This window comes from Amphibalanus amphitrite, unplaced genomic scaffold (genome assembly GCF_019059575.1).
Source record: "Amphibalanus amphitrite isolate SeventyFive unplaced genomic scaffold, NRLGWU_Aamphi_draft 000156F_arrow, whole genome shotgun sequence".
Taxonomy (NCBI): Eukaryota; Metazoa; Arthropoda; class Thecostraca; order Balanomorpha; family Balanidae; genus Amphibalanus; species Amphibalanus amphitrite.
Genome location: NW_024881651.1, coordinates 42,814 through 68,238, shown reverse-complemented (window position 1 = coordinate 68,238; position 25,425 = coordinate 42,814). Strand labels below are relative to the sequence as shown.

The 25,425-nt window shown below is 47.6% G+C and overlaps 1 protein-coding gene across 2 annotated transcripts in view; it reads right to left on the bottom strand.

The window, feature by feature from the left end:
* LOC122383157 (solute carrier family 46 member 3-like) overlaps window positions 1–25,146 on the bottom strand; it is a 49,315-nt gene extending 24,169 nt beyond the window's left edge. The window contains exons 1-5 of one of the 2 annotated variants that reach the window (XM_043369323.1): window positions 24,960–25,146; window positions 8,166–8,309; window positions 4,500–4,637; window positions 1,205–1,391; window positions 629–794 (exon numbers count right to left, since the gene is read on the bottom strand). In XM_043369323.1, coding sequence (XP_043225258.1) covers window positions 629–794; window positions 1,205–1,391; window positions 4,500–4,637; window positions 8,166–8,300 — 626 coding nt within the window. In that variant the 5' untranslated portion in view covers window positions 8,301–8,309; window positions 24,960–25,146. The remainder of the gene's footprint in view (window positions 1–628; window positions 795–1,204; window positions 1,392–4,499; window positions 4,638–8,165; window positions 8,310–24,959) is intronic. The other variant, XM_043369322.1, reaches the window with a different exon arrangement.
* Window positions 25,147–25,425: the final 279 nt, after the last annotated feature.

Sequence of the window (25,425 nt, the reverse complement as noted above, 5' to 3'; positions counted from 1 at the left end):
TCGCCAGGCATAAGACGACATTTAATTGACTTCTACGAACACTTCTTGCATGACCAACTCCTCATGACCCGAGACAAGTCATCTATAAGGCGTGAGTGACACTATCAGATCACAGACAAAAACATGACACAAAACCTCCGTTTTGTACCAGTCATCTTCAAAGGGAATGGCCGACGCTGAAAGAACTATTTCAAATGTCGACGAGGTGTCATTTTTTTATAAAGACGTCAGGTACAGACAATTTCGAAGAATGTAGATGAAGACCACGTCGCATGTATAACGGGTCTGACCATGTTGCTATTAGTGTTATGATTGCGCCGATTTTGAAAATTGGCTGTTGGAAAGCCAGGAAAGCCAGCAGCTTTCATCCTAAATCGAAATTCACTCGTGGATCCGTTTAGCAAACCACGTTACCTGATAAGGGAGTGAGATCCAGAAAATCTAATAGAGGACCGATGAACTTCAGATGACTGATAACGCCACTAGGATGACCGTTTTTCACACATTCACATCCCAGCATTCGCTCGCTCACTTAGTCAGTTAATCAATAGCTCACTCTAGTCGGCTCTCCCTCACTATTCCCCTCTCATTTTCTCTCTCTCCCTCCCTTCCTCTCACCCACACTCACCCGAGTCTCTGTACCACGGCGCCAGACACCACAAACCCGATGGCCAGCGGTCCCAGAAAGCAGACATCCAGCACGCCCAGCCGAGCGGTGCGGTTCTCCTGACCCGTGATGTCGCCTACGTAGCTGAACGCCGCCATCAGGAAGATGGTGTTGCCTCCCGTCAGAGCTGTGGTCGGAGGGATACCGGGTTGAGTGACGGAAGTGAGGACTGATGGTACAGCATGCAGACCACTGATCCGAATCGTCATACTCTATACGAATTTGATAGTACAACATGCAGACCACTAATCATCCGAATCGTCACACAACTTATATACTATCCATTGAAAAGTAAAGGGTAGGCTGGAATATATTCCGCACCTGTGTCATATATGACACAGGTGCGCAGCTAATACACTTTTTAGTCCATCTTACGTAGCAGCTGTCCCAATAGTCGGCCCGTCTCTGAGTATATCTCCCTCCCTCCCTCCTCTTCATCCCTCTCCCTCCACAGGTCAGCTTCAGTCTCTAACTGAACTCCCGTTTGTCTCCCCATCCTCTTTAGCCGTTCACTATTCTTCACTTCTCTGCACTCACCAGTCGGCACGCTGGCCACCAGCAGGTACTTCGCCGGCATGGAGGTGACGATAGAGAACACGATGTACACGGCGCACGTCACCACCGAGCCGGCCATGGGCAGCAGCAGCGGCAACTTGCGTCCGTGCATGTCACTCCAGGAGCCCATGAACAGGGCGAACAGCACGCCGGGGACCAGCTCGATCAGCTGATGGGGAGAGAAAAGAGGAGAAAGGTTAGGGAAAGTGTGTGTTGGGAGAAAAGAGCGGAGAAAGGTAAGGGTGGGGTGGGGTGGGGGGGGGGGGGTGAGTGAGTGGCGTGGGACTACAAAAGTACGAGCAAATGCTGGATATTTATTGTTTTGTTTGGATTGATTGCTTGCATGCTTTACGAAGTGAGACAACTCCAGGACAATAAGAACGCGGAACGTTCTTTCATGAATTGAAAACGGATTTAAAAAGACTGAAAAGGATGGAGTGTTAAAGCTAACTAAGATATACCTACCTACCAGTCAAATAAAAGCGCAATTTGAACAGGCGCCAAAGGTCACCAAAAGGCAAAATCAAATAAGTATGAAGCCTGTCATGTTGTACCAGGCTTGATGACAGCTAATTCCAAACGACAAGCCCATTATTTACATAAATCGTGTATTGACGAAGTGTCATTTCTAATCTTCCTCAGGTAAATGATAGTAATTCGTATTCGTTTCGGGCTTCGTATTTCGTTTCGGGAAATATTTGGTTTTTAACATTTTTTTACCTCAGTGTAGCCCGAAACGAATACGAATTACTGCATAAATCGTCTGAAAACAACACACTTAGGTGAAAGGCGATGGGACGATGGGAAGGGCCCGAATAGGGCGAACATTTTACCCATAGTAAGCGACCGGTCGACACAAGATAAGTGTTTGTAATTCATCACGATGACGTCTGTCGTAGGAATCCATTCTCACCGAATAGTTTGGAAATAGGATAGAATGGACCTAACAGGACACAGTAATTTATGGATCAGTGTTTCTCCGCAGCGTTTCTAGAGAAGAACTCGCGCTATCGACGCAAAAACCGTTGGGAATACGAAACGCCTTAGTCTTCTTCGTTTTTAGAAGAGACACGACGCATCTACAAACAGCTTACTACGCATCGTTTCATGGGAGGCCCACGGTTAGAATGTGAAAATTGGCTGAGCTATTCCGAAGTTCAAGGTCGGTCATAGTAGGTACCTGCCGAAACCTGCTTGGGGCGGGCAGTGCCGAAAAGCGGGCTTGACACTGGAATCTTAGTTAAAGCATACCACCCTAGAATGCTGTAGGGTAGGGTGGGGTAATTTGAACATGTGGGGCAATTTGAACATAGTGTGAATAACACAAAATTACGGGAAATCCATAAGTGGCATGACAATAAGACCAATGAGAGAAATTATCGTAACTAAAAGGGCTATCATATGAACGGGGTTTAAAGTTTCAGGGAATGAAGATGTTGACGCACAGTGTAAAAAATCAATTTCGCAAGGATAAACGCCTAACAACACGTCATTGCAACTTCATTGCAGCGCAAAATCTTGCATTGCTAGCGCCTTATACGCAACGGCTTTTGTTGTACAATGACCTAATCAGTGCCTTCAATCCACGAAATTTGCTTTTGAACCCTGTTTTTAAAAATGGGAAAATAACTTTTAGCGTGGGGTAATTTGAACATAGTGTGAGGATTTCAATGAAGACAGGGATAGCTCCGAAAAAACAACGCTCCCAGTTTTTTTTGCCAATATTTTCGACCCAAAGCAGTAGCAGATAAGTGATGCTAGTTTTAGAAAATTTACGTCTAATATCCGTCTAATGTCCGGCATATTCGTTGATTTTCCGTCCAAAAATGTTAAACTCAACTATTTGTCCAAATATGTCCGAAAATTATGCAGCTATCAACACTCAAAACCGTCATTTATATTGCTTATCATGTAATTTTACCAGCCGAAAAGTGTTCATTATATTGAGAGCTTAACAAGCTTTCCATTCACCAATCAATGTTACGCACGATTACTTGATAAAAATGCTTAAGTGTGGCAGGCCATCGCCCAATGTTGTCCAGACTACTATACCTTTGTGCAATCAATTCCGAATTGGACATTATAAAGAATCGGAATTCCGAATGTCCAGGTTCCGATTGGCACCACTATAACAGATGAAGTAAGGTTTGGTAGAGTTTTTATCGAACGGAGATGATAGACGATCTGTTAATTGAAGAGAGGCGAGTTCTGTCAACTGACCGGTGTGCAGCGTGCAGATATTGATACTCTGCTAGTGTTATTTTTGTTGTTGTGTTGATTTTTCAAATGAAGGTATGTTTAGAATTGCTCTGCCTATTCGTTTATGGGTAAAACAACATCGGTGCTGGCGAGACTATCGTTTTTATGGCAGGTAAAGGCAGTATGTTCAAATTACCCCACGGTGGGGCAATTTGAACACACCGTGACTTGGTGGAGAAGTGATGCTATGCTATTCAAGGTATGCTCGGCTCGTCGAAAAATGAGGCTTGCATGGTAAAAGCAAGTGACACATGCGCTACTGAAACAGTTTTTCTTCATCCAGGGTTGAGCTGGAATTTGGTACAACGGAGAAGACGTAAAAATATGTTCAAATTACCCCACACTACCCTATACGAGCAATGGAGACCTGCCTGTTTTTTTTTTTTTTTAACAAAATGGAATGAACTGAACGTGAACAGTCTTAACCTTAAATGAAAGCACATCCTACCAATTTACAGATTAACTGTACCCCCGGTCGTATGTAGGTCATGTGTGATGATGTGATGATGAAGCGCGATCGCGTAGCAACAGGCGTGATCGATGTATGACGAATGCCATGCTTTTAGAAAACCTAACAGCGATCAAAACACATTACACATGATATTTGCAGCTATCCAGTATCCATCTAACAGCGACAACGCGTGTATAGTGTCACACGAGACCTGGATAAAACAGTCGAGTCATTCCCGCTCGACCGAATGCCCTGTATACTGTTAGATAATATCGTCCCGGTCGAGCGAGCGTTGAGCCGTCGCCAGTGTTGCGGTTATCGCACCAACTACCGAACGTAAACAACTGACACGGAGCCCAGATGGATTGTCGGGCATGTCTAACAATATGTAAAACAACATGCAAAAACAACGTTTGTTAGAAAGACGGAAAATGAAAAGAACCAATGCGACAACGGATACAAAGGGTAAATCATTGATAGGTTCGACTACTGAAGGTCCGAGGATACCAAATCGCGTCTAACCCCACAAACCCCACACATCCCGTCTCGTGTTTTCTCAGCACTCACGTTTTTGTAGAGCACCAGTCGGTTGGCGATGGTCTGGACGTGGTTCTCATACTCCTTGTACTCTGGCTGGGTGATGTTTGCGCACACAGTGTCGTTCAAACCCAGGTCCACCGAGCACACCCGGTCCATCAGCAGGTTCTGGGGCAGCGGCAGGGGACACGTGTCGGGGGCGGCACGGGATACGGGTCGGGGGAGGCAAGGGACACGTGTCGGGGGGAGGCAAGGGGTCACGTGTCGGGGGCGGCAAGGGACACGTGTCGGGGGGAGGCAAGGGGTCACGTGTCGGGGGCGGCAAGGGACACGCGTCGGGGGCGGCAAGGGACACGGGTCGGGGGAGGCAAGGGACACGGGTCGGGGGAGGCAAGGGACGCGGGTCAGCGGGGGGGGGGGGGGGGTACTGGAAAAGAGTGGAGCACTTGCCGCATTTTAGGGTAGAACAAAGTTACCATTGGGGCAGTCGTGCGACTTTACTTGAAAAAAAAAAATTGGACTGTTTACGTTACGAACATTGGAAGTTAAAATACAGTAATCGTCTCAACCATGAGCTATTAACAAAAAGTAAAGTAATGCGAAAGTACTACTTTCCGTAGGTTTCCGTACTGCTTTTAAAGTCTACTTACATGTATTGTTTCATAAGACGGGTCGCCTTATCATTAATTTTCTACAGTAAGGGAGCTGTGTCTGCATATGACCTCAACATAAATAAGCGCGGATAGCCAGCCAAACCAAACGGCGGCGCTCTTTTCCACGGTTCATTAAAATGATGTGGGCTGAATGTAAATAAACAACGCCCAAAACCACAAAACATCTGAGGTCATCCTTCCACTCTGGCTCTTACTAAAAGTTAAAACAACACGTCAGGCAGAAAGCGGAACCCCCCCCCCCAAAAAAAAAACACTCAACAGAACGAGAAAACCTTAGTGTTTGTTTCTGAGTAAGCGTTGGAAGAACATGGCTAGGTTTCATTCATGCTTGATGTAGACAAATACGCGAAATTAAACCTGGAACTTAGGCGTTAATAGTTGATTTGTTTATATTGCATATGTTACAGGGAGTATGAGAAATCAGTTAGCTTGCAAACTACCTAGGGAGTTTGCAAACTCCCTGAACGATCAGGTAGTTTGCAAACTCCCTAGGTAGTTTGCAAAGTCCCTAGTTAGTTTGCAAACTCCCTAGGGTTGTTGCAAACTACCTAGGTAAAATGCGAAAACGACGAAACAACAGCCATATACGAGTACATATTTAGATAAGACGCGATGAATTGGTTTAGAGCTCAGAATGAAGCTTGACAGCAATGGTGCATAATGAGACGATGTGGTGTTTTGATGACGCTCTTTCGCAGCTTACTATTTATTTTTGTCTTGCTCGCAAATATCACCTTACAGATTAATGTCTGCTTTTTTTCTTGTAGTCGACAACAACATGTACGTTGCCATCCACCTCCTATCCTTGGACGTCAGCGGCCTCTCCTCCACCGGTCTGGCGTCCATCAGAAAGCGGATGACGTCGCCATGTTCGGCGTCTTCCACGACTCGAGAGTTATTGCCGCTCAGCGCTTCCTCCCACTCCCGGAACCTCTGATCGAACAGTTCGTGAGACATCCCCACAGAACCACAGAGCAACCACAAAACAGAAACTGCGATCACTATGCTGCCTCTCCACACTCCGCTCAGCACAGATGACCCGCCAGCACTGTGCACCGTCCACCAGCCGTGACCCAACAGCGCCTTTTATCCGTATCCCGCAGGCACACACTGACCTGACCTGTCAAGCTCGGGGCAGTCGACTGCTGGCTACCAGGATCGGGTGGAAGTGGGGCGTTGGGTTGACTAAAGATGATATCCTGATTTCTAACCCGCGCCCCGTAGGGGGGGGGGGGCGGGGCCGAAACGGCCCCCCCCCCCTGTCCTTTCCCGTCAATATCTCCTAAACGGCTGCAGCTATCGCCATCAAACTTTCAGGACTTCTCCGGGCATCAATTTTACACATTTTAACCAAAATTTTTCCACAGGCTATGATAGGTTGGCCATAAATGACGTCAGAATAACGTAATGTTCTGCCATTTTCGACCGAAAAAAGTGCTTCGCGAGAAGAGCTGTCAGACCTACAGCTTTGAAGATATAGAAAAATGATCAAGACATAAAAGGTGTGAAATCAACAGGGCTACAAATCTGCAATCTCGAATTTTTAAATTTTTTGATTTTTGGCCCCCAAAAATGAAAAATGAAATTAGATATATTACCCAAAAAATCAAAAACAGTTTTTTAAGTTTCGAAAAAACGGAAAATATATGATAGTACCTACCAGTCAACCCAACGCCCCGCTTCCACCCGATCCTGGTAGCCAGCAGTCGACTGCCCCGAGCTTGACAGGTCAGGTCAGTGTGTGCCTGCGGGATACGGATGAAAGGCGCTGTCGGGTCACGGCTGGTGAACGGTGCTCAGTGCAGGCGGATCAGTGCTGAGCGGAGTGTGGAGAGGCAGCATAGTGATCGCAATTTCTGTTCTGTGGTTGCTCTGTGGTTCTGTGGCGATGTCTCACGAACTGTTCGATCAGAGGTTCCAGGAGTGGGAGGAAGCGTTGAGCGGCATAACTCGAGTCGTGGAAGACGCCGAGCATGGCGACGTCATCCGCTTTCTGATGGACGCCAGACCGGTGGAGGAGAGGCCGCTGACGTCCAAGGAAAGGAGGTGGATGGCAACGTAACATGTTGTCGACTACAAGAAAAAAGGGAGACATTAATCTGTAAGGTGATATTTGCGAGCAAGACAAAAATAAATAGTTAGCTGCGAAAGAGCGTCATCAAAACACCACATCGTCTCGTTATGCACCATTGCTGCCAAGCTTCATTCTGAGCTATGAACCAATTCATCGCGTCTTATCTACATATGTACTCGTATATGGCTGTTGTTTCGTCGTTTTTGCATTTTACCTATAGGTAGTTTGCAACAACCCTAGGGAGTTTGCAAACTAACTAGGGACTTTGCAAACTACCTAGGGAGTTTGCAAACTACCTGATCGTTCAGGGAGTTTGCAAACTCCCTAGGTAGTTTGCAAACTAACTGATTTCTCATACTCCCTGTAACACATATATTGTAGGTAGGTACTTCATGTAGGTATTCCCCTTTACCAGTGATCAAGGGATTGCATTACCCGTAATATGCTGGTGTCTTGCTCCATGTTTGTACCTATTTGGTGGGGAAGGGTAGGACTGATTATAATGCTGATGCTCGGAGGTATTATGACAATCATTACAAAACAAAACATACAAAAAGTTACATTCTGGTAAAACACATTAACTACTGGGTAAAGTGAAAAAAATGTAAATGAATTACGATCAACTATCCAGATGTGAATAATTATTGACAACAAACACAAAACAAATAAATCCGTCGTCTCATTTACAAAAAAAGTTACTTCCTCGGCGTCCGATCACTTCATCTGTAGGTTATGCTCAATGTTCTGTCACACGGAAATGATCTCACCTCACTTGTGTTTTTTCAACTTCATCTGCGAGTCACTACCTCACCTGAGGGTTCACATTCATTCACCTGCAAATCTCTTTCCATCGCCAGATAGCCGTGACCTGCCATTAGTTCACGTCACCTGTGGGGTCACCTACGGGATTCACTGACCTCATCTCACCTTGCGGTCCCATTGTCTCACCTGTGAGGTGGCCATTATCAGCGTCCCCGCCAGTGTGACCGTGAACACCAGCGGCTCGACACGGTAGGATGCCAGGCAGGCCAGCATGCGCCGCAGCTGCCCGGCCACCACCGTGTTGTCACCGCTCTCCGCCATCGCCGCCGCCTGGGTCAGGTCAGGTCAGGTCAGGTTAGCTACGATAGGCCCCGGTCAGCCCCGCCCGGTTCGGGGAGGAATGAGCTGCTGTCCCGCCCGACACAGCGGGGCGACTGAGGCGTCCGGTCAGGCACGGTCGGTCTCCGTTCCCGCCCGGCACAGCCGACGCGCACAAAGCACACAAAAACGGTCACTAGATGAGGGCACGCCGCCGGCAGCTGGCCACGAGCCAAGGCCGGGGCAGAGCTGTACATAGGGGGCGGAAGAGGGGGGGGGGGGGGGTTGAAAACTGCCGGCGGGGTAGTGGGCGGGAGAGACATGAAGCCAGCCGGGCAGGCGGTCTGCCAGGCCCGTCCGGAGCTGCAAATGTCCGTAAAACATGATATGGCAGTACTGGTGCAAGTCCGACGACCGCAGGGCCACTCGGTACGGGGAGGCATCAACAGCACCAGGAATAGAGCATGGAAACGCATGGAGATTGGGCAATGGGCAACTTTTGAAAAATTGACTTATGTTTGATTCGTTCGGTTAAAGGTTTTAGGATTCGCTTCAAAGGTCAAAGTAAAAAAGTTTGAAACAATATGGCAAATTGTGATGTTATGAAATCACGCTTCATCGAAATTGGATATATATATTGCAACACAATATTAGGCAGACGGTTTTATTATCTGTGCCTAATAAATCTTGGGTATTGCGGCTTATGAATAGCGAGAAGCGATGTCGTCACGTGTTATAAGATGTGTCTATTTAGGGGGGGGGGGGATGCTCTGCATCATGAGTTAACATGTCAAGCAGTAAAGGGGGAAAAACATTTGGAAAACGAAAAACATGTCTATATAAATATCTATTTTGCTTACTAAGAGGAAAGGGATCGTGCTTACGATAGTGCATTGACCCGGAGTCGGAGGAGTAGGAATCGGACAGCAAAGAACAGTGAACACTCTACCCCGACTCTGGAGCCCTGGACAAGACATGACAATCGTCCTACTTATCCAGTCACGCTACCTATTCCATGAATCGAATAGCTCCTGTCACACATCCATCAATCCCTCCATGACGTTAAAACGCAGCACTGACGTACTGCATACGTGATACGGTACGACACCTCAATAATGGGCAAAAACGCCGCCGGGCACCGTTTGAGGAGCCTGCTGAATACGACAGTCACCGGACTCGGGTGTCCAATGGGCGATCAAAAACAGTATGCCGGTTTTTCGGAGCGCGTGGCCCATGACCCACACTCGCCCATTTCGGGCTGTCGCACAAAGAGAACTGAGTGTGTGTGGGGGGGAAGGGGGGTGGGGGTGGGGGTGGGGGGGGGAGAGGTCGGCCCTGTTAGGGCATACGCTGGTCACTGAACGCTGGTCGCTGGAAAGCTGGTCTCAGACACACGGGCTGCTTTTTGTGCAGCAGAGGCGGCATTTTATGTTGTAACGCGTTTATTACAGCTAGGTAGGTGCAAAATACCATTCCGATAAAACATTACCTACTATAGTAAATCAGACAAAATGAAATAAATGAAAAAAATTAAGAAAATGAGGACACTTATTAACGAAGACAATTTAAATAACAGTCCAGAATAACTTTCAAGGGACCTAATATTTATAGCTGATAGGAAATCTTGAAATCGATAGCTATTTAATAATGCGGATAAAAAAGTGAAACGATTAAGCGGGCACGCCACGATTAAATAACTTTATTTCAAAGCTGTCAACCATTCGTGGGCTATTTGGCATTCTCATTGATTGTCAAAACTATCGGTTTTCTAGATACCTTTCGGTCGAGGGGGATACGATCAAGATAACTTTACTAATAGGCACGATCACCCTCTGGCCGTTTTCCCCTAATTGGTCCATATTTTGGAGGAGGAGGAGAACGGGCGTGTTGGCTACCACAAGATACAGCGAGTGGTATCCGATTTTCAGGCATCAGGTCAACCGGTGAGCTCAGGTCAGTTCAACGACCCTAAGGTCGGAGTCGGGTTTTTGGTAAAAAGGTTTCGTCAAGTGTGGTGGAAGAGGCAAGAGCAACGATGTTCGGATCATCGCATTTGTCTTGTGTTGCCACGTCGGATGATAAACTAATGGTTGGAAAAAGGTCAAGTTGGGGGCTGATTTCAGGTTAACTCAAGCCGTGCTGGTGGTCCAAGTTTTCCGTGTCGTGCTAGGGGGTTCACGCGGTCACGCCCCCCCCCCCCCGCCTAACTCAGGTCCTGGGCCACGTAGCGACACGCGGTAAGCGGCATTCAAAAGAGCGTAAAAAATAACAAAGAAAGTACTTTGGTCATTTATTTTAGGTCAGGTCAAAGGTCAGGTCACTGTTTCAATGTTCAACAACTCTTGACAAATCGGCGCATAACTTGCTTTTTTATACATAACTTTATTCATCAGCATATCACAACATGACACAATCATGACGACACTCGATGCTACATTTCATCTCACCGGACACGAAACGATCGTGGACGGGAGGTGACACATTGGCTACGTTTCCATGACACAAGCTAAGCCGATTTTGAAAAATGGATTTGCTCCATCATAGCATTTAGGCATAATTTAAAAATGTAAATATAGGATTAGGTGCTAGCTGAAACCATATATACGCTCATTTTTTGCATAAGGTAAATAGTTTCCGAGAAAAACGCACGTGAAATTTCGCTAAATCGATTTAGACGTGTCATGGAAACGTAGTGATTGGTAGCGAAAATTGCACAGCGCGTACTTCCATCAATGCCTATACCATCCTCCCACAATCCCAAGGTATCGACTAGTTATCAAACCCGGTAGTTCCGCCGACACATCTCGGCCCGAGCCTAAGCAGCCGCGGGGGGGGGGGGGCAGAGCGGCGGAGACGTGAAGGCAGCGGCGCGCACGGGCGCACCACAGCGGGAGAGGTCGAGCCGACGGAAACACCAGCAGCGGCGCGACGCCGGGCGCATAACTAGTGATGTAGCCACTGATGTAGCCATTAAGTCGAGATGTAGCCAATAAAGCTACAGCGCCGCGGAAAACCCATTCGAAAGATCTTTTACCACTCTTTCAAGAACGTGCCATCCGATTTGACCTAAGGTCAACGGTTTAGCCTCCAAACGGCAAAAACTCTAAAATAGCCGATCTTGCGGAAAATGTGTTTCTGCAATAAGTTTTCACTCAAAAGTCATAATAATTTTGTCATGACATCGCGTTCCTTGGAAGTACTCGTAAGATATGAAACTACGATTCCAAGTGCTTGAAAAAGGATTAGATCTTTTCTTGCGGTAAAATAAGCAGCATCCGTACTTCTCCGTGTGTTGCAAGCAAAAGAAGTTTTGTTTTTAATCAACAGAATATCAGATTGAAAGAACCGTGGAAAGACACTGGGCTGCCCCTGGGCTGGCTAGATTTATACAAAATAAATAATACTTTCAATACAACATTGGACTTCTAATGCGATAAGTGAGGATTAATGGCATACACCAATCTGATCTTGGTGGAACTGGGCGAATGACGCAGTAACGACATGAAAATTAGGTCGGTCGTACCCCGAAGCGAATCGTTCAGAGGCCAAGACGGCAGTCGCTATTTACTAAAACACGGTCGAACTTCCCAGGATCACCAGAGAAGTGCAGCCTCGTCAATAACAGCGACACCAGACCCACAATAAAATGCACATACTCAGCACCATTTTGTATTTCACTTTTGAAAATCAACGGAGATGTGCAGTGCATTCAATATGTAGAAAAACGACAGAAAGAGAAGACTCTGTTCATGACTCTGTGATGTAGCTATTAGCACCTACATTGACTAACAATGCCAGTCCGGTAGCCCAGTCGGTAGAGAGTTGGACTTCGCTTGGTGAGAGCACGCGTTCCCGGTTATAACAGTCCAGGTTCGAAGCGCGACGGGCGCTTGACGTTTATGAGCCTCCTGACAGGTATGACTGCGGTTGGTGGCAGGCCGTAGCCAGGCGAAGTCAGTGAGGGGACCGGTCGTGCGCGGCTATGTGCGCACGTTAAACTTTGGATCCAAATTCTGCCATAGAACTGCTATTGCGCGATCGGAGGGTAGAGGGCAGGGTCAACGCAACAATATTCGCTTAGCGGGGGCTCTGTCATTGTAAATCCTTCCATTCAAAATGTTCGGACTAAATTTATTATATAAAAAAAAATGGCGCGAAGATATGATCGACCTGACCCCAAATGACCTTCAAGAAAAATCCGAGATATACTTATACAGGTTGTGGGGTCTTGGGAGGCTACAAACTAAGGCCATATCTAGGCTGAAACCCTCGTTAGCATCATCTCCCTATGAGGGATATTCTGGCGCTGAGGGTGTTGCGAAGTTGCGACATTTTAGAGCCGTGCGGAGGTTCACTTGTGACGTCATAGTTCAGTGACCTGACTGACCTGAGCTGAACACGCAGTTGATGTCACAAGATACGGCTTGGGTCAAAGCCAGGTCAGGTGCGCCAGCTTTTAGCTCTCTATCGCCGACGCGTCCAGGCAATCACTAAAAACCTTCAGAGGGCGGCACCCCTCCCTCCCCCTCGGCGGCGGCGATGGCATAGGTGTCGATTTGTATACTTTTGGGTGTGCCCGGGCACCCCCAATGCTGAATTGGGCACCCCCCAAGGGGCTCTGGGCACCCAAAACCAAAGTTGGTACTGGCATCACTGTTACGATTCTTTGAACGCATTGTTTTGTTTTCTCTAATTCATAGGCGCGGGAACGGGGGGGGGGGCAGTGGGGAGTTTACCCCATTCTCCAACTCTGGGGCCGTGGGGGCGGTGCCCCCACAGCTTTAAGACGGAATATCTCACTTTTTTGCAAATGTTTTCTTTTTTTATGAAAACGCCAAGGGATGAAAAATAAGTGGCCTAAAACCGGCGAGAAAACTAGGTTTGGGGGTACCCTAGGTTGATTTCAATTATGGTGTGCCCCCCCCCCAGTCTGAAAGCAGTTCCCGCGCCCCTGCTCTTATCACCGTACATCAGAATGCGTTGTAGAAAATAGACACAATTTTTCGTTTTATTTATGCCAGACAGCAGCATTTGGTAGCCATCGACGCATTCGTGCCGCGTCAATGGGTTTTCGGTTCCGGACGTCCTGAAGTTTTGCTTTGAGTGGCGAGATAGTCTTTTGGTCCGAAATATCAATAACCCGCGCACCAACGGGGATCCGCATTCGGCGCCAACTTCACACCGACGGGGGGGGGGGCGGATACCTGCTCCCCGTGATATCTCGAGAACGAAGCAAGATAAAAACAAGCAGTAAATGGCATGGGATACATACTGACAAAGTCTACAATTTTTACTGAGGTCATTTTCAGGTCAATAACGATTAAAGTACCAATATCTGTCATATCCCACACCGAGTGGCTGATTGCTTTGAAAATTTCACCGATTGATAAGGCCAACAGTTTGTACAAAATGTATATCTCGAAACTTCGATACCGGTGACCTAAGGTCAGGTCAATTTTGCCACCTCCCCATTACCTATAAGTCCATGGGATAATTATTCGGAATGCTTGAGACGGGGCATTAGTATCACGGATGTTAGTTGTCGGACTTACGTTCCCGTCTTGAGTTGAGATGTTAGTTTCACAACATTTCGGCCAGTTACTTCTCCGGCCGTCGTAAGTTGTTCTTTGGTCCATAGAAAGATCTTGGCCCTTGAATGTTGGTGGCGTTGCGCCGTACGCGTCATACCTTATCGAAAGCTCCTGTGGTCAGCGGGAAATGATCTCGGGTTGCCCCGGTGATAGGCGACAGTTGTAACTAATACTCCACCGCTCGAGGCAGACATAGTGGCCAGACAAACGAACATCTCACCTCAAGACGGGGACGAAAGTCCGACATCTATCACCATTCACCAATGTCAATGGAAGGGAATTAAAATGCGTTTTTTTTCTGGACGGACACCATTCTGAACATTTCCAAACACCTATTAACAATTCAACATGACACTGAACTGGAAAATGACACCCGACGTGAAAATGACGTGACCCTTCCTTATCCATATATCCCTGAGGTCATCTCAGGTCACAAAAGGGAGCCTAACAGTTTTTCGTTAATAACTTCTGGTAGGCGTAGGTATGCTAGAGCGATGATCGACTGAAAGGATCGACAGACATGCAACATAACCTTTTCCGGTCAGGTCTTGACCTTGACCCGGGGTCAAATTTCAAAATGAAATTTCAAGGTCAAACTATAGTTAATTCGACGCGTCTTGATAAGAAGAATGATGGCTGGCAAAATAAATGTCATGACTTTCTCAAGTAAAAAGCTATGGCAGAAAGACTTTCATAAGGGGCTATTATTGGAGTTTTTGCCATCTGGAGAGTTTATGCTAAGCTGTTGACCTGAGGTCAAATCTGAGGACTACTTTGGCGAAAGAGCGTTGAAAGAGCTATCGAATGCGCTTTTCCGCGGCGCTGCAGCTCTATTAGTTCCCAAATTATGCGCCAGGCTTTCGAAAATTGTTCAAACAATCCAAACTTGACCTTTTATGACCTCTGGTCACCTGAGCTTTGACCTGACCTTATAAAGACCAAGCATTCTCTTCATTTTAACTGTCTTTCCGATGCCTCCTACCGCATGTCGCTACGTGGCCCAGGAGCCGAGTTAGACGGGGGTGTTCAGACACACACACCCGGCCCGGCGCGGAAGGCGCTGAGCACCGCCCCAGCGCGGGTAAAACTGCTCCGTCTCCGTCTTTACTGTGTGGGCAAACACACTCCACTGGGTGGGGAAAAATCGCTACTGGGTTGGCGATTGCCCGCCCAGTTAACATGTTATCCGAGGCCCTGATGCCAACACAATGCAGTTTTATCTAAAAGAATAGTAGGGTGAAGTCGTATAAGAGTACGCACTTAGTGGATTTTTTGCTCTCATTTGTTAAATATTTGAAAGAAAGAAATCGCAAATATAGAATATCAAAGTTCATTGAATTCGCCATCAACCCATGAGGCAACGATCCTTCAGTGTAAATGGAAGTGGTCTAAAACTGACGTTTTCTGAACCGCTGCTGTTGCGTACTCTTACCACATGGGGTGTGTAAGAGTACGCACACCATGCGGGTGGAGTACGCAAGCATATAAACACACACCTATAGGCAGCTTTTTCTGTCCAAATGCCTAACATCAAACTCAGAAGACATTTAATTTAATTCTAGTATCAAAAAAGAAAAACACAAAATAAATTTTGCATATCTATAAATCAAGAAATATTCAAGTCATGTGACTCTAAAAATGTACAATCAAAAGGGAAAATAAATCGTATTTAGGAGAATTTCGGGTACGCATCTGCCTCACAGTGCTCCATTGATGACATACCTACAAAACAAACGTCATTGAGCGATATATCAATAATTTGATATTTCTGTACATTCGATATAATGTATAATTCTGCGTACTCTTACCCTCATGAACAGTGCGTACTCTTACCCTCCATGCAATTCGCGCACAAAACAACCCCGAAACATTGTGCAAAACTTCACAAACAGAATATTGCACTGCACAGTATTTCCCCAGAAAACCTCTCAAGTTTCCCACAGTAATCACAAAAATGTACCTTATCTCAACTGCCAAGTATCAAAATTATTGTACCATACCATAATAATATCATAACGCTCCAAAATAATATTCATCGCCCCTCAACAGCGTCGCCGCACAACGCCCACGTTCCGTAGGTGACAAACACGCACTGGCGGCTTCATGTCACTTCATGAACTCGACACACCCGCGTTGCTAGGCAACCGAAACAGCTGATGCGTATTCTTATCGCCCGCGTCCTCTTACCCGCCCTTACCCTATATGAGGTCTGCCTTAAAGGGACAGTATCACCATTTTGATGAAATTTGACATTGCATAGGCCCCACCTTTCTGGTCCGGGAACTGAAGACCGATCCTCGAAGCTCCACACCGTTATCCCGCTATCGCCGCTCAAAGTACGAAAGGTGTACCACACTTTGAATCGTGCTTCACTATCTTCACTGTTTAAATGTTTGCGCCGTTTTGAATTGACCGCCAGTAATAAAACTTTTACCCTGGTCATTTCATCAAATTTTATAAAGCCAAAACGTTTTTCGCACTTATTCATCACCGTTAAATTCATTAAATAGTCGTAGGCAATTTCCGCTGTTTCCTTTGGATTCTAGCGGCTCAACAAAGGAATTCCTCCAGCTTGAATCACAATCTCCCTCCAATGTATGACGTTTATCACGTGATTGTCACGTGATATTTTCTCCCATTGTCAATTGTCACGTCCAATTGTCACTCCCTCCAATTGTCACGTTATATTTTTATAGGCAATACCTAAGGCTACCTCTCCCTAAGGACAACTTAATCAGAAGAACGACCGCGTAAGCGTAGCGTCAATAATGTATTATCTGCGTCAGTTCTGTAGTAATTTTGCATGCTTCCAAACTGGCGGCCATGCTTGTATAGTGGTGGTCCGCTCATGAAAATGAATCATGAAAATGAAATGTGGTTGCAATATTTTTCACCGAGTTCGGTCCTCAAACTATGTTTTTCTGATTCAGAAAAATAAGAAATGCTAGTAAAAAAAAAAAATCAGCTCCATACATGGATTTTTTTTCGATGATACTGTCCCTTTAACCCTCGCCCGTATTGGTGTTTTTTTTCCAGCCGCGAACGTATAAGAGGGAGGGGGGGGGGTTGAACCCCCCTGCCCTTTCGCCCCTGATCGAGCTAGAGCTTCGCGGAAAAAAACAAGCGTGTTTCCCGTGACGTGAGGAAGCCGATGATACCCTATTTTAAGGTCCTAGGTCATTGGTTGACCTTCCAGGTCAATGACCCAGAAAGGGAAAATCGGGACCTGTTAGAACGTTGTTAAGTGCGGCTGCTATGTGGCTTTTCGGGGTGCTGATCACAAATATTATGTTAGTTTTGATCACGAAGTTGTCGTCATGCATTTAGGCCAGGTGGGGTCAGGACGGGTCAGGTCAACCAGTAGGGGTCCTGCCGGGTATTCGTATTAGGTGTCAACCGCCTCTGACAGCTTCGTAACATGTTACGAAGGCACCAAAACTACTTCGTAAATGTTCACATGGTTGCTAAATTCGAATTCAGCTCCAAAAACTAGCTCAGAAACATGTAAAATTCGAAAAAGTGAACCGAGGTCATCAAAGGTCAATGGTCATCAAAGGTCAGGACATTTCCGTTTATATGCATGCGCTGACTTCACCTGTCATTGGGTTTTTACCTGTTGGTGATCAATACATCATACAATCATACAATCATACAATCAATGACCTGACCTGACCTTCAGGTGACCTTGACACCCACCCTAATGCATGGGAGCAACATCATATCACATGTTTGAACGCTTGAAACCACGAAAAGACTGAAAACGCGCGGCTAATGCGAGCCGACATACGCCAAATCGCGATTCCGGCCAAACATGGTCTCGAAAAGTAGGTCACAGGTCAAAGGTCATTTGGGTCAGGGTTATGAAATTTCAAGGGTAGGTGTAAAACTGATCAACGCGAGGGCACTACTGAAAGTTTCGTCGTGATCGGGCGAAATCATTACTCGAATTTGAATCCGAATACGAATACGACGCTAACTTTATGGACATCGTGATCGGCCGCTTTTTACGCGAGTTATTCGCGAAAAACCGAGGGGGTCCGTTCGACCCCCCCCCCCCTCCCAATGTATACGGGCGAGGGTTAAAGCTCTGGGCACCCCCAACCATTTTCACAAGTCGACACCCCTGGGTGATGGTCAAATAAACGTAAACCACATTCCAAAGATAGCAGATCAGACAAGAGCTATACAAATTCAACAATAGGTATAACCAACTTAAGTGAGGACACGTCACGCCATTAATCCGGTGAGCTTTCTTTCTCACAAAAACGCAGAGCGGGGCAGCAAACGTTACACCAGCGCAGGGTGGAGCACACAGCTGACAGCGCCACCTGTAAGGTTTGTTATAGCGACACCTAGCCTGCAGTTTCGGGAGACCGGCTCCCGAGTCCCCGATCGACGGCACGACTAGGTACATTATCAAGTCATTCGGTAAGCTATGAATCTTGGGTAAGCTAACAATGGATGAATCCGGCGAGTGTGTGTGTGTGTGTGGGGGGGGGGGGGCAGCATAGGCGGCGGAACGGGGGGGGGCACCGGGGCACCGTGCCCCCCTTGAATTCTGCAAGGGGGGCACCAATAGCAAGGTGCCCCCCCCCCCGCCCCTTAAATTTGATGTATTAGTACCAGGGGCGGATTCGAGAAAACTCCAAGGGGAGGGTCATGAATCGAAGTGGTGCCCCTACCTATACCCAAAATTAACCCGGCAGGCGGTGGGCCTCCCGGCCACCTTCCGCGCGGTGGGGGGGGGGCATTTTTTTGCACACCCCCTCGTATCTCCGAAACTACTGGACGGATCCGGAAAATTCAAACGGCGTTCGATAGCCCTGTCAAATTTGTCGAAGGAAACCAAATTTCATTGACTTAGGGGTCACCGATGACGTCACAGGTCAGGTCAAAGATAAAATGTTTCACCGTTCACGGGGCTTCTAGGGAAAGCGCTGTAACACCGAGTAAAACGCATTTTGTCGAAAATCAGCGATAGGGCGTCAGTTTTCTAGTACATATGTTGCTATTAGAGGTCACTGGTCATACCAGGTCAGGTCACAGGTCAGGTCACCAAAGGTCACCAAGGGTCACCACATGAACCCAACTTTACTAAGGTTGTGCGATGCATGTTTTATGGCCAGTTTTTCATTTCCAACTCAATGGTGTTGGTTATAAGACCATCAGGTACGGTTTAGGTCACTTTCTGGTGGAGGTCAGGTCAAGGTCAGGTCAAAAAAGGTCAAATTTCAAAGTTGATATTTTTGCATAAAATGGGTATTGATTCGATGCAGCTCGTCACGGGGAGTCTAATGGTGGTCTTTGTTTTGCGCTACGAGGTCTAGAACTGCTAAAAATTGAGTTTGAAAATTTGACGTCATCAATTTTGAACAGTTTTTTCGCTATGACTTGGCCAAAAAAAGAGGTATCGATCTCAAATTTGGTATGTAGATAGAAGGCGGTAGGGACTATCACATTTATCCCGTTTTTTTTCGAAATTCAAAAAAACTTTTTGGATTTTTCGGCTATTATATTCAAAAAATCTATTTTTTGCTTTTTGTTGGTCAAAATCCAAAAAATTCGAAAAACCGAAACAGCTGTTTTGTAGCCCTCTTAATTCCACACCTTTTATATTAGAAACATTTTTCTGTATCTCTAAAGCTGTAGGCCTGACAGCTCTTCCCGCGAAACCTTTTTTTGGGTCGAAAATGGCAGAATTGACGTCACTCTGACGTCATTAGCGGCCAACCTATCAAAGCCTTTGGAAAAACTTTTTGATCACCATGTGCGCTAGCTACTCCCGGGAGGGTACTGAAAGTTTGGTGACGATCGGCGCAGCGGTTCTCGAGATATATCGAAAAAGCTAAAGGGGGGGGGGGCAAAAAAATGCCCCCCCACCGCCTGGAAGGTTGAAACCTCAACGGATTTCGGCCACTTAATTTTGGTGGTGCCCTATTTTCAGTTTTTTATTTTCTTTATTTTTGGTTAGTCATGTGATGACTGGTGTCCCTGCTAGGCCGCTGGTCACTGGTGCCCATGGAAAGATTGTGGTACCTACCTACCCTGCCCCCTGACAAGCCTACGGTGGGTCCTGACATGACTTAGGTGCCCATGGGCTCTGATAGGCCCGTGGTGCCCCTGACAGGCCTGTGGTGTCCTTGCTAGGCCTGTGATGTCCCTGGGCCTTGGCAGGTCTGTGGTGCCCCTGGCGAGCCTGTGGTGCCCCTGTTAGAACGCAGGTGCCCTTGACAGGTTTGTGGTGCCCCTGACAATCCTTAAGTGCCAACGACAAGCTTGTGGTGCCCTTGACAGGCCCATGGTGCCCTTGCGAGGCCGGTGGTTCCCCTGCGAAGCCGATAGTGCCCCTGGCAGGCCTCTGGTGCCCGTGGCAGGTCTGTGGTGCCCCTGGAACACCTGTAGTGCTTTTGCTAGGCCGATGGTGCTCCTGACAGGCCTGTGGTGCCACTGACAGGCCCGTGGTGCCCCTGCTAGGCCTGTGGTACCCCTGGCGGGCCTGTGGTGCTCCTGGCAGGCATGTGGTGACCCCAAGCCCTATGTCATGACCCATGTGTGTGACCTCCCCCTGGGATTCGCCACTGATAAGTACTGCGGTGGCTTCTTGGGAATTTGATACATGTAGGATAAATGGAATTTATCAAACGACAATAAGGAAGAGACAAACACATAGGTACTTTAGGATCAGCTTAACCCTCGCCGGCACAGGCCATTTTGCGTCCTTCGACGGCACAAGGGGGGGGGGGGTGGTACGACCCTCCCCTCGCGTTTGGCCCCTGATCGAGCTAGAGCTTCGCGGAAAAAACGAGCATGTTGCCCGTCACGAGAGGAAGCCGATGATACCCAATTTTAAGGTCCTAGGTCATTGGGTGACCTTCCAGGTCAGGTCAATGACCCGAAAACCGGGAAAATCGGGACCTGTTAGAAAGTCGTAAAGTGTGGCTGCTATGTGGTCTTCCGGGGTGCTGATCACGAATATCGTGTTAGTTTTGATCAGAGATGATGTCTTTAACCCGGCAGGCGGTGGGCCTACCAGCCACCTTCCGCGCGGTGGGGGGGGGGGCACTTTTTTGCCCCCCCCCCCGTATCTCCGAAACTACTGGACGGATCCGGAAAATTCAAACGGCGTTCGATAGCCCTGTCAAATTTGTCGAAGGAAACCAAATTTCATTGACCTCGGGGTCACCGATGACGTCACAGGTCAGGTCAAAGATAAAATGTTTCACCGTTCACGGGGCTTCTAGGGAAAGCGCTATAACACCGAGTAAAACGCATTTTGTCGAAAATCAGCGATAAGGCGTCAGTTGTCTAGTACATATGTTGCTATTAGAGGTCACTGGTCATACCAGGTCAGGTCACAGGTCAGGTCACCAAAGGTCACCAAGGGTCACCACATTAGCCCAACTTTACTAAGGTTATGCGATGCATGTTTTATGGCCAGTTTTTCATTTCCAACTCAATAGTGTATCCAACTCAATAGTGTTGGTTATAAGACCATTAGGTACGGTTTAGGTCACTTTCTGGTGGAGGTCAGGTCAAGGTCAGGTCAAAAAAGGTCAAATTTCAAAGTTGATAGTTTTGCATAAAATGGGTATCGATTCGATGCAGCTCGTCACGGGGAGTCTAATGGTGGTCTTTGTTTTGCGCTACGAGGTCTAGAATTGCTAAAAATTGAGTTTGAAAATTTGACGTCATCAATTTTGAACAGTTTTTTCGCTATAACTTGGCCAAAAAAAGAGGTATCGATCTCAAATTTGGTATGTAGATAGAAGGCGGTAGGGGCTATCACATATATTCCGGTTTTTTCGAAATTCAAAAAACTTTTTGGATTTTTAGGCTATTATATTCAAAAAATCTATTTTTTGATTTTTGGGGGTCAAAATCCAAAAAATTCGAAAAACCGAAATAGCAGTTTTGTAGCCCTCTTAATTCCACACCTTTTATGTCTGAAACATTTTTCTGTATCTCTAAAGCTGTAGGCCTGACAGCTCTTCCCGCGAAACCTTTTTTTGGGTCGAAAATGGCAAAAATGACGTCACTCTGACGTCAATAGCGGCCAACCTATCATAGCCTTTGGAAAAATTTTTGGTCACCATGTGCGCTAGCTGCTCCCGGGAGGGTACTGAAAGTTTGGTGACGATCGGCGCAGCGGTTCTCGAGATATATCGAAAAAACTAAAGGGGGGGGGGGCAAAAAAATGCCCCCCCCACCGCCTGGAAGGTTAAGCATTTAGACCAGGTCGGGTCAGGTCAGGTCAGGTCAACCGGTAGGGGTTGTGACGGGTATTCGTAATACGTGTCAACCGCCTCTGACAGCTTCGTAACATGTTACGAAGGCACCAAAACTACTTCGTAAATGTTCAAATGGTTGCTAAATTCGAATTCAGCTAAAAAAACTAGCCTAGAAACATGTAAAACTCGAAAAAGTGAATCGAGGTCACCCGAGGTCACCAAAGGTCAATGACCTGACCTGACCTTCAGGTGACCTTGACACCCACCCTAATGTATGGGAGCAACATCAAATCACATGTTTGAACGTTTGAAACCACGAAAAGCTTGCAAACGCGCGGCTAATGCGAGCCGACTTACGCCGAATCGCGATTCCGGCCAAACATGGTCTCGGAAAAGAGGTCACAGGTCAAAGGTCATTTGGGTCAGGGTCATGAAATTTTCAGCGTAGTTGTAAAATTGATCAATGCGAGGGTACTGAAAGTTTCGTCGCGATCGGCCGCTTTTTACGCGAGTTATTCGCGAAAAACCTTAGGGGGGTTGCATCAACCCCCCCCCCCCCCTGTGCCGGCGAGGGTTAAAGTTAACCACACATACGGGGGTGAACTGCCATTTTCGTTCAGGAAAAAAAAATAGAAAAAAAAATAATCGTGTCGGGCTGTGACGAAAAATAAGTGGCCTAAATCCGCTGTGAAAACAGGATTTGGGGGTACCCTAGGTTTGGCTCCTTGAGCTGGTGCCGCCCCCCCCCCCCCCTTGTCTCAAATCGTTCCGCCGCCTATGCCCTCTATTGCACGTAGGTGTCCTACTGTCTCAGAACCGATCCCCTTTGGCATGCAGACGCCCATCTTTTGTACGGAGGAGCCGCTGTGGTTCTTAGAGACGGCATGGTGCTCCCAGACGCAGATGGGGATCTCGGAGTCGACAGTGTGGGACCTTCAGTCGCTGATGGGTGCCCGCCAGATGTGAACCCTCGGAGACGCCGGTATGGGGCCCTCAGAGATACCGGTATGTGGCCCTTAGAGACACCGGTGTGGAACCCTCAGATACTTCAGTGTGAAGCCCTTACAATTGCTGGTGTGGAGCTATGAATGCGCTGGCTTAAATCCCTCAGAGGCCGGTACATGGACATTAGAGCTCAGTGAGAGCTTGTGTGGTGCCTTCAGTGGCCTTGTGGAGCCGTTAGACATCAACATGGTGCTCTCAGGAGCCGGTGAACCCTCAGAGTCACCGGTGTGGGGCCTTCAGAGCTCCGAGATACTGATGTGGGGCCCTCAGAGGTGTCGGTGTGGGTCCTTCAGATGTACCTATAGAGCCTTGAGATGCACAGGTGTGGTGGCCCACAGAGACGCCGGTGTGGGGCCACCAGAGCCACCGATATAGGGCCCTAAGAGACACTAGTATGACCCTCAAAGGCGCCGCTGTGTGGCGCTCATAAACACTGGTGTGGAGCCATCACAGGCGGGTGGAGTCGTTAGAGGCCGGAAAGGGCCCTTAGATGCCTACAAGGAGCCTTCAGAAGCCGGCGTGGCACCCTTATGGGGATAAGCGTGTCTACTTAGGAGCCCTTGAGGTGCTCTCATGAGCTCTGTGGGGCCCTACCGAGCCGAAATATGGCCACGGCCAGTTGCCGCCGCATGGCTCTTCGGACTATCATTCTCAGGGGCCTCATCTGCCTAGTTTGAATAGAAAGGCCTCTCAGACCATCAGTCTCGGGGGCCTCCCTAGAAAAGTGTAAATGTGGATAGAGGGCCCCCTCAGATTCATTAGGAGTGGACCTCTCTGACTATCAGTCTCAGGGGCCTCTTGTGGCCAGTATGAATATAAGAGCCTCTCAGACCACCGGTCTCAGGGGCCTCTTCTGACTAGTGTGGATAGAGGGCCCTCCCAGACCACTGGTTTCAGGGGCCTCCAGTGGCCAGTTATATGAACAGAAGTGCCTCACATCCATCAGCCTCGGGGGCCTCTTCTGACTGGTGTGAATATGAGGGCCTCTCATACCATCAGTCTCAGGGGCCTCCGCTGCCTAGTGTGAATATAAGGGCTTCCCAGGCCATCAGTCTCAGGGGACTCTTCTGACTGGTGCCAGATTGAGGGACCTCCCAGACCAAAAGTTTTGGGGGTCTCCTGTTGCCAGTATGAATAGAAGGGCCTCTCAGTCCATCAGTCTCACGGGCCTCTTCTGCCTGGTGAGGTTATAAGGGCCTCTCAGGTCATCAGTCTCAGGGGCCTCCTCTGACTACAGTGTAGATGGATAGGCCTCCCAGACCATCAGTCTCAGGGGCCTCTTCTGACTATTGAGGATAGAGGGGCCTCCTCTGACTAGTGAGGGTAGGGGGCCTCGGCTAGACCGCCAGTGTCAGGGGCCTATTCTGACTAGTGTGGATGGAGGGGCCTCCCAGACCACCAGTCTCAGACCTCTGACTAGTGTGGATAGAGGGGCCTCCCAGACCGCCAGTGTCAGGGGCCTCCCCAGACCAGTGTGGATATTGGGGCCTCCTTAGATCCACTAGGGCCTCTCAGGCCATCAGTCTCAGGGGCTTTGACTGACAAGTATGAACAGAGGGCCTCCTTGGATCCATTACGGCCCCTTGGAGTCCGTGTGTGGGGATTCGTGGAACTTATTTTTACCGAGTTTGTTTATTCTGGAAGGTGATGACATCCTCTCAAATCGAGACGAGGGGCCTCTAGTAAAAAGTGGGTGGGCCAAAACACATAGTTGCCCCCCCCACCTCGAAAAGTGGGTGGGCACTTGCCCACCTGGCCCCCCCCCCCTGTTCCTACGCCTATGAGGTCAATTATGTTCAAAAAGTGACCTATAACCTTGAATTGAAAGTGACACTCACCTTGCAAGCTGGCCTCAGTTTGAGTTGTCAGCCCAAGTCAAAATCTCAGAGTGAAACAACTCACAAAACTGAGATTTACTCAGAAACTTGTGGCCGTGATGTTTTCAATTTACCAGATGCATTTTAAAAATGTTATTTGACTCTATGCTCGCTTCAGAGATAACCATTTCCCTTTGTTTACATTTATCGAAACCGTCGGGACCGAAGATTGATTCACTTTGCGCATGTTATGTCACTGCTGCGCAGTATATGCCTTAGAGCTTAGTATATTCTTTATTCTACTGGAAAATGCCAGATTAAACTAGGCTGAAAGTATTTGGAAATTTTACCAATATAATACATGCCAATACATACTTCTTTCGACAAAGCGATGATGAAGCTCGCATGAAGCTAAGTTTGAAGGTTTCAAATTTGTTTATTCGCTTGTAGGAGAAAACTGAACAAGACTTACACTAAAACTTTTATA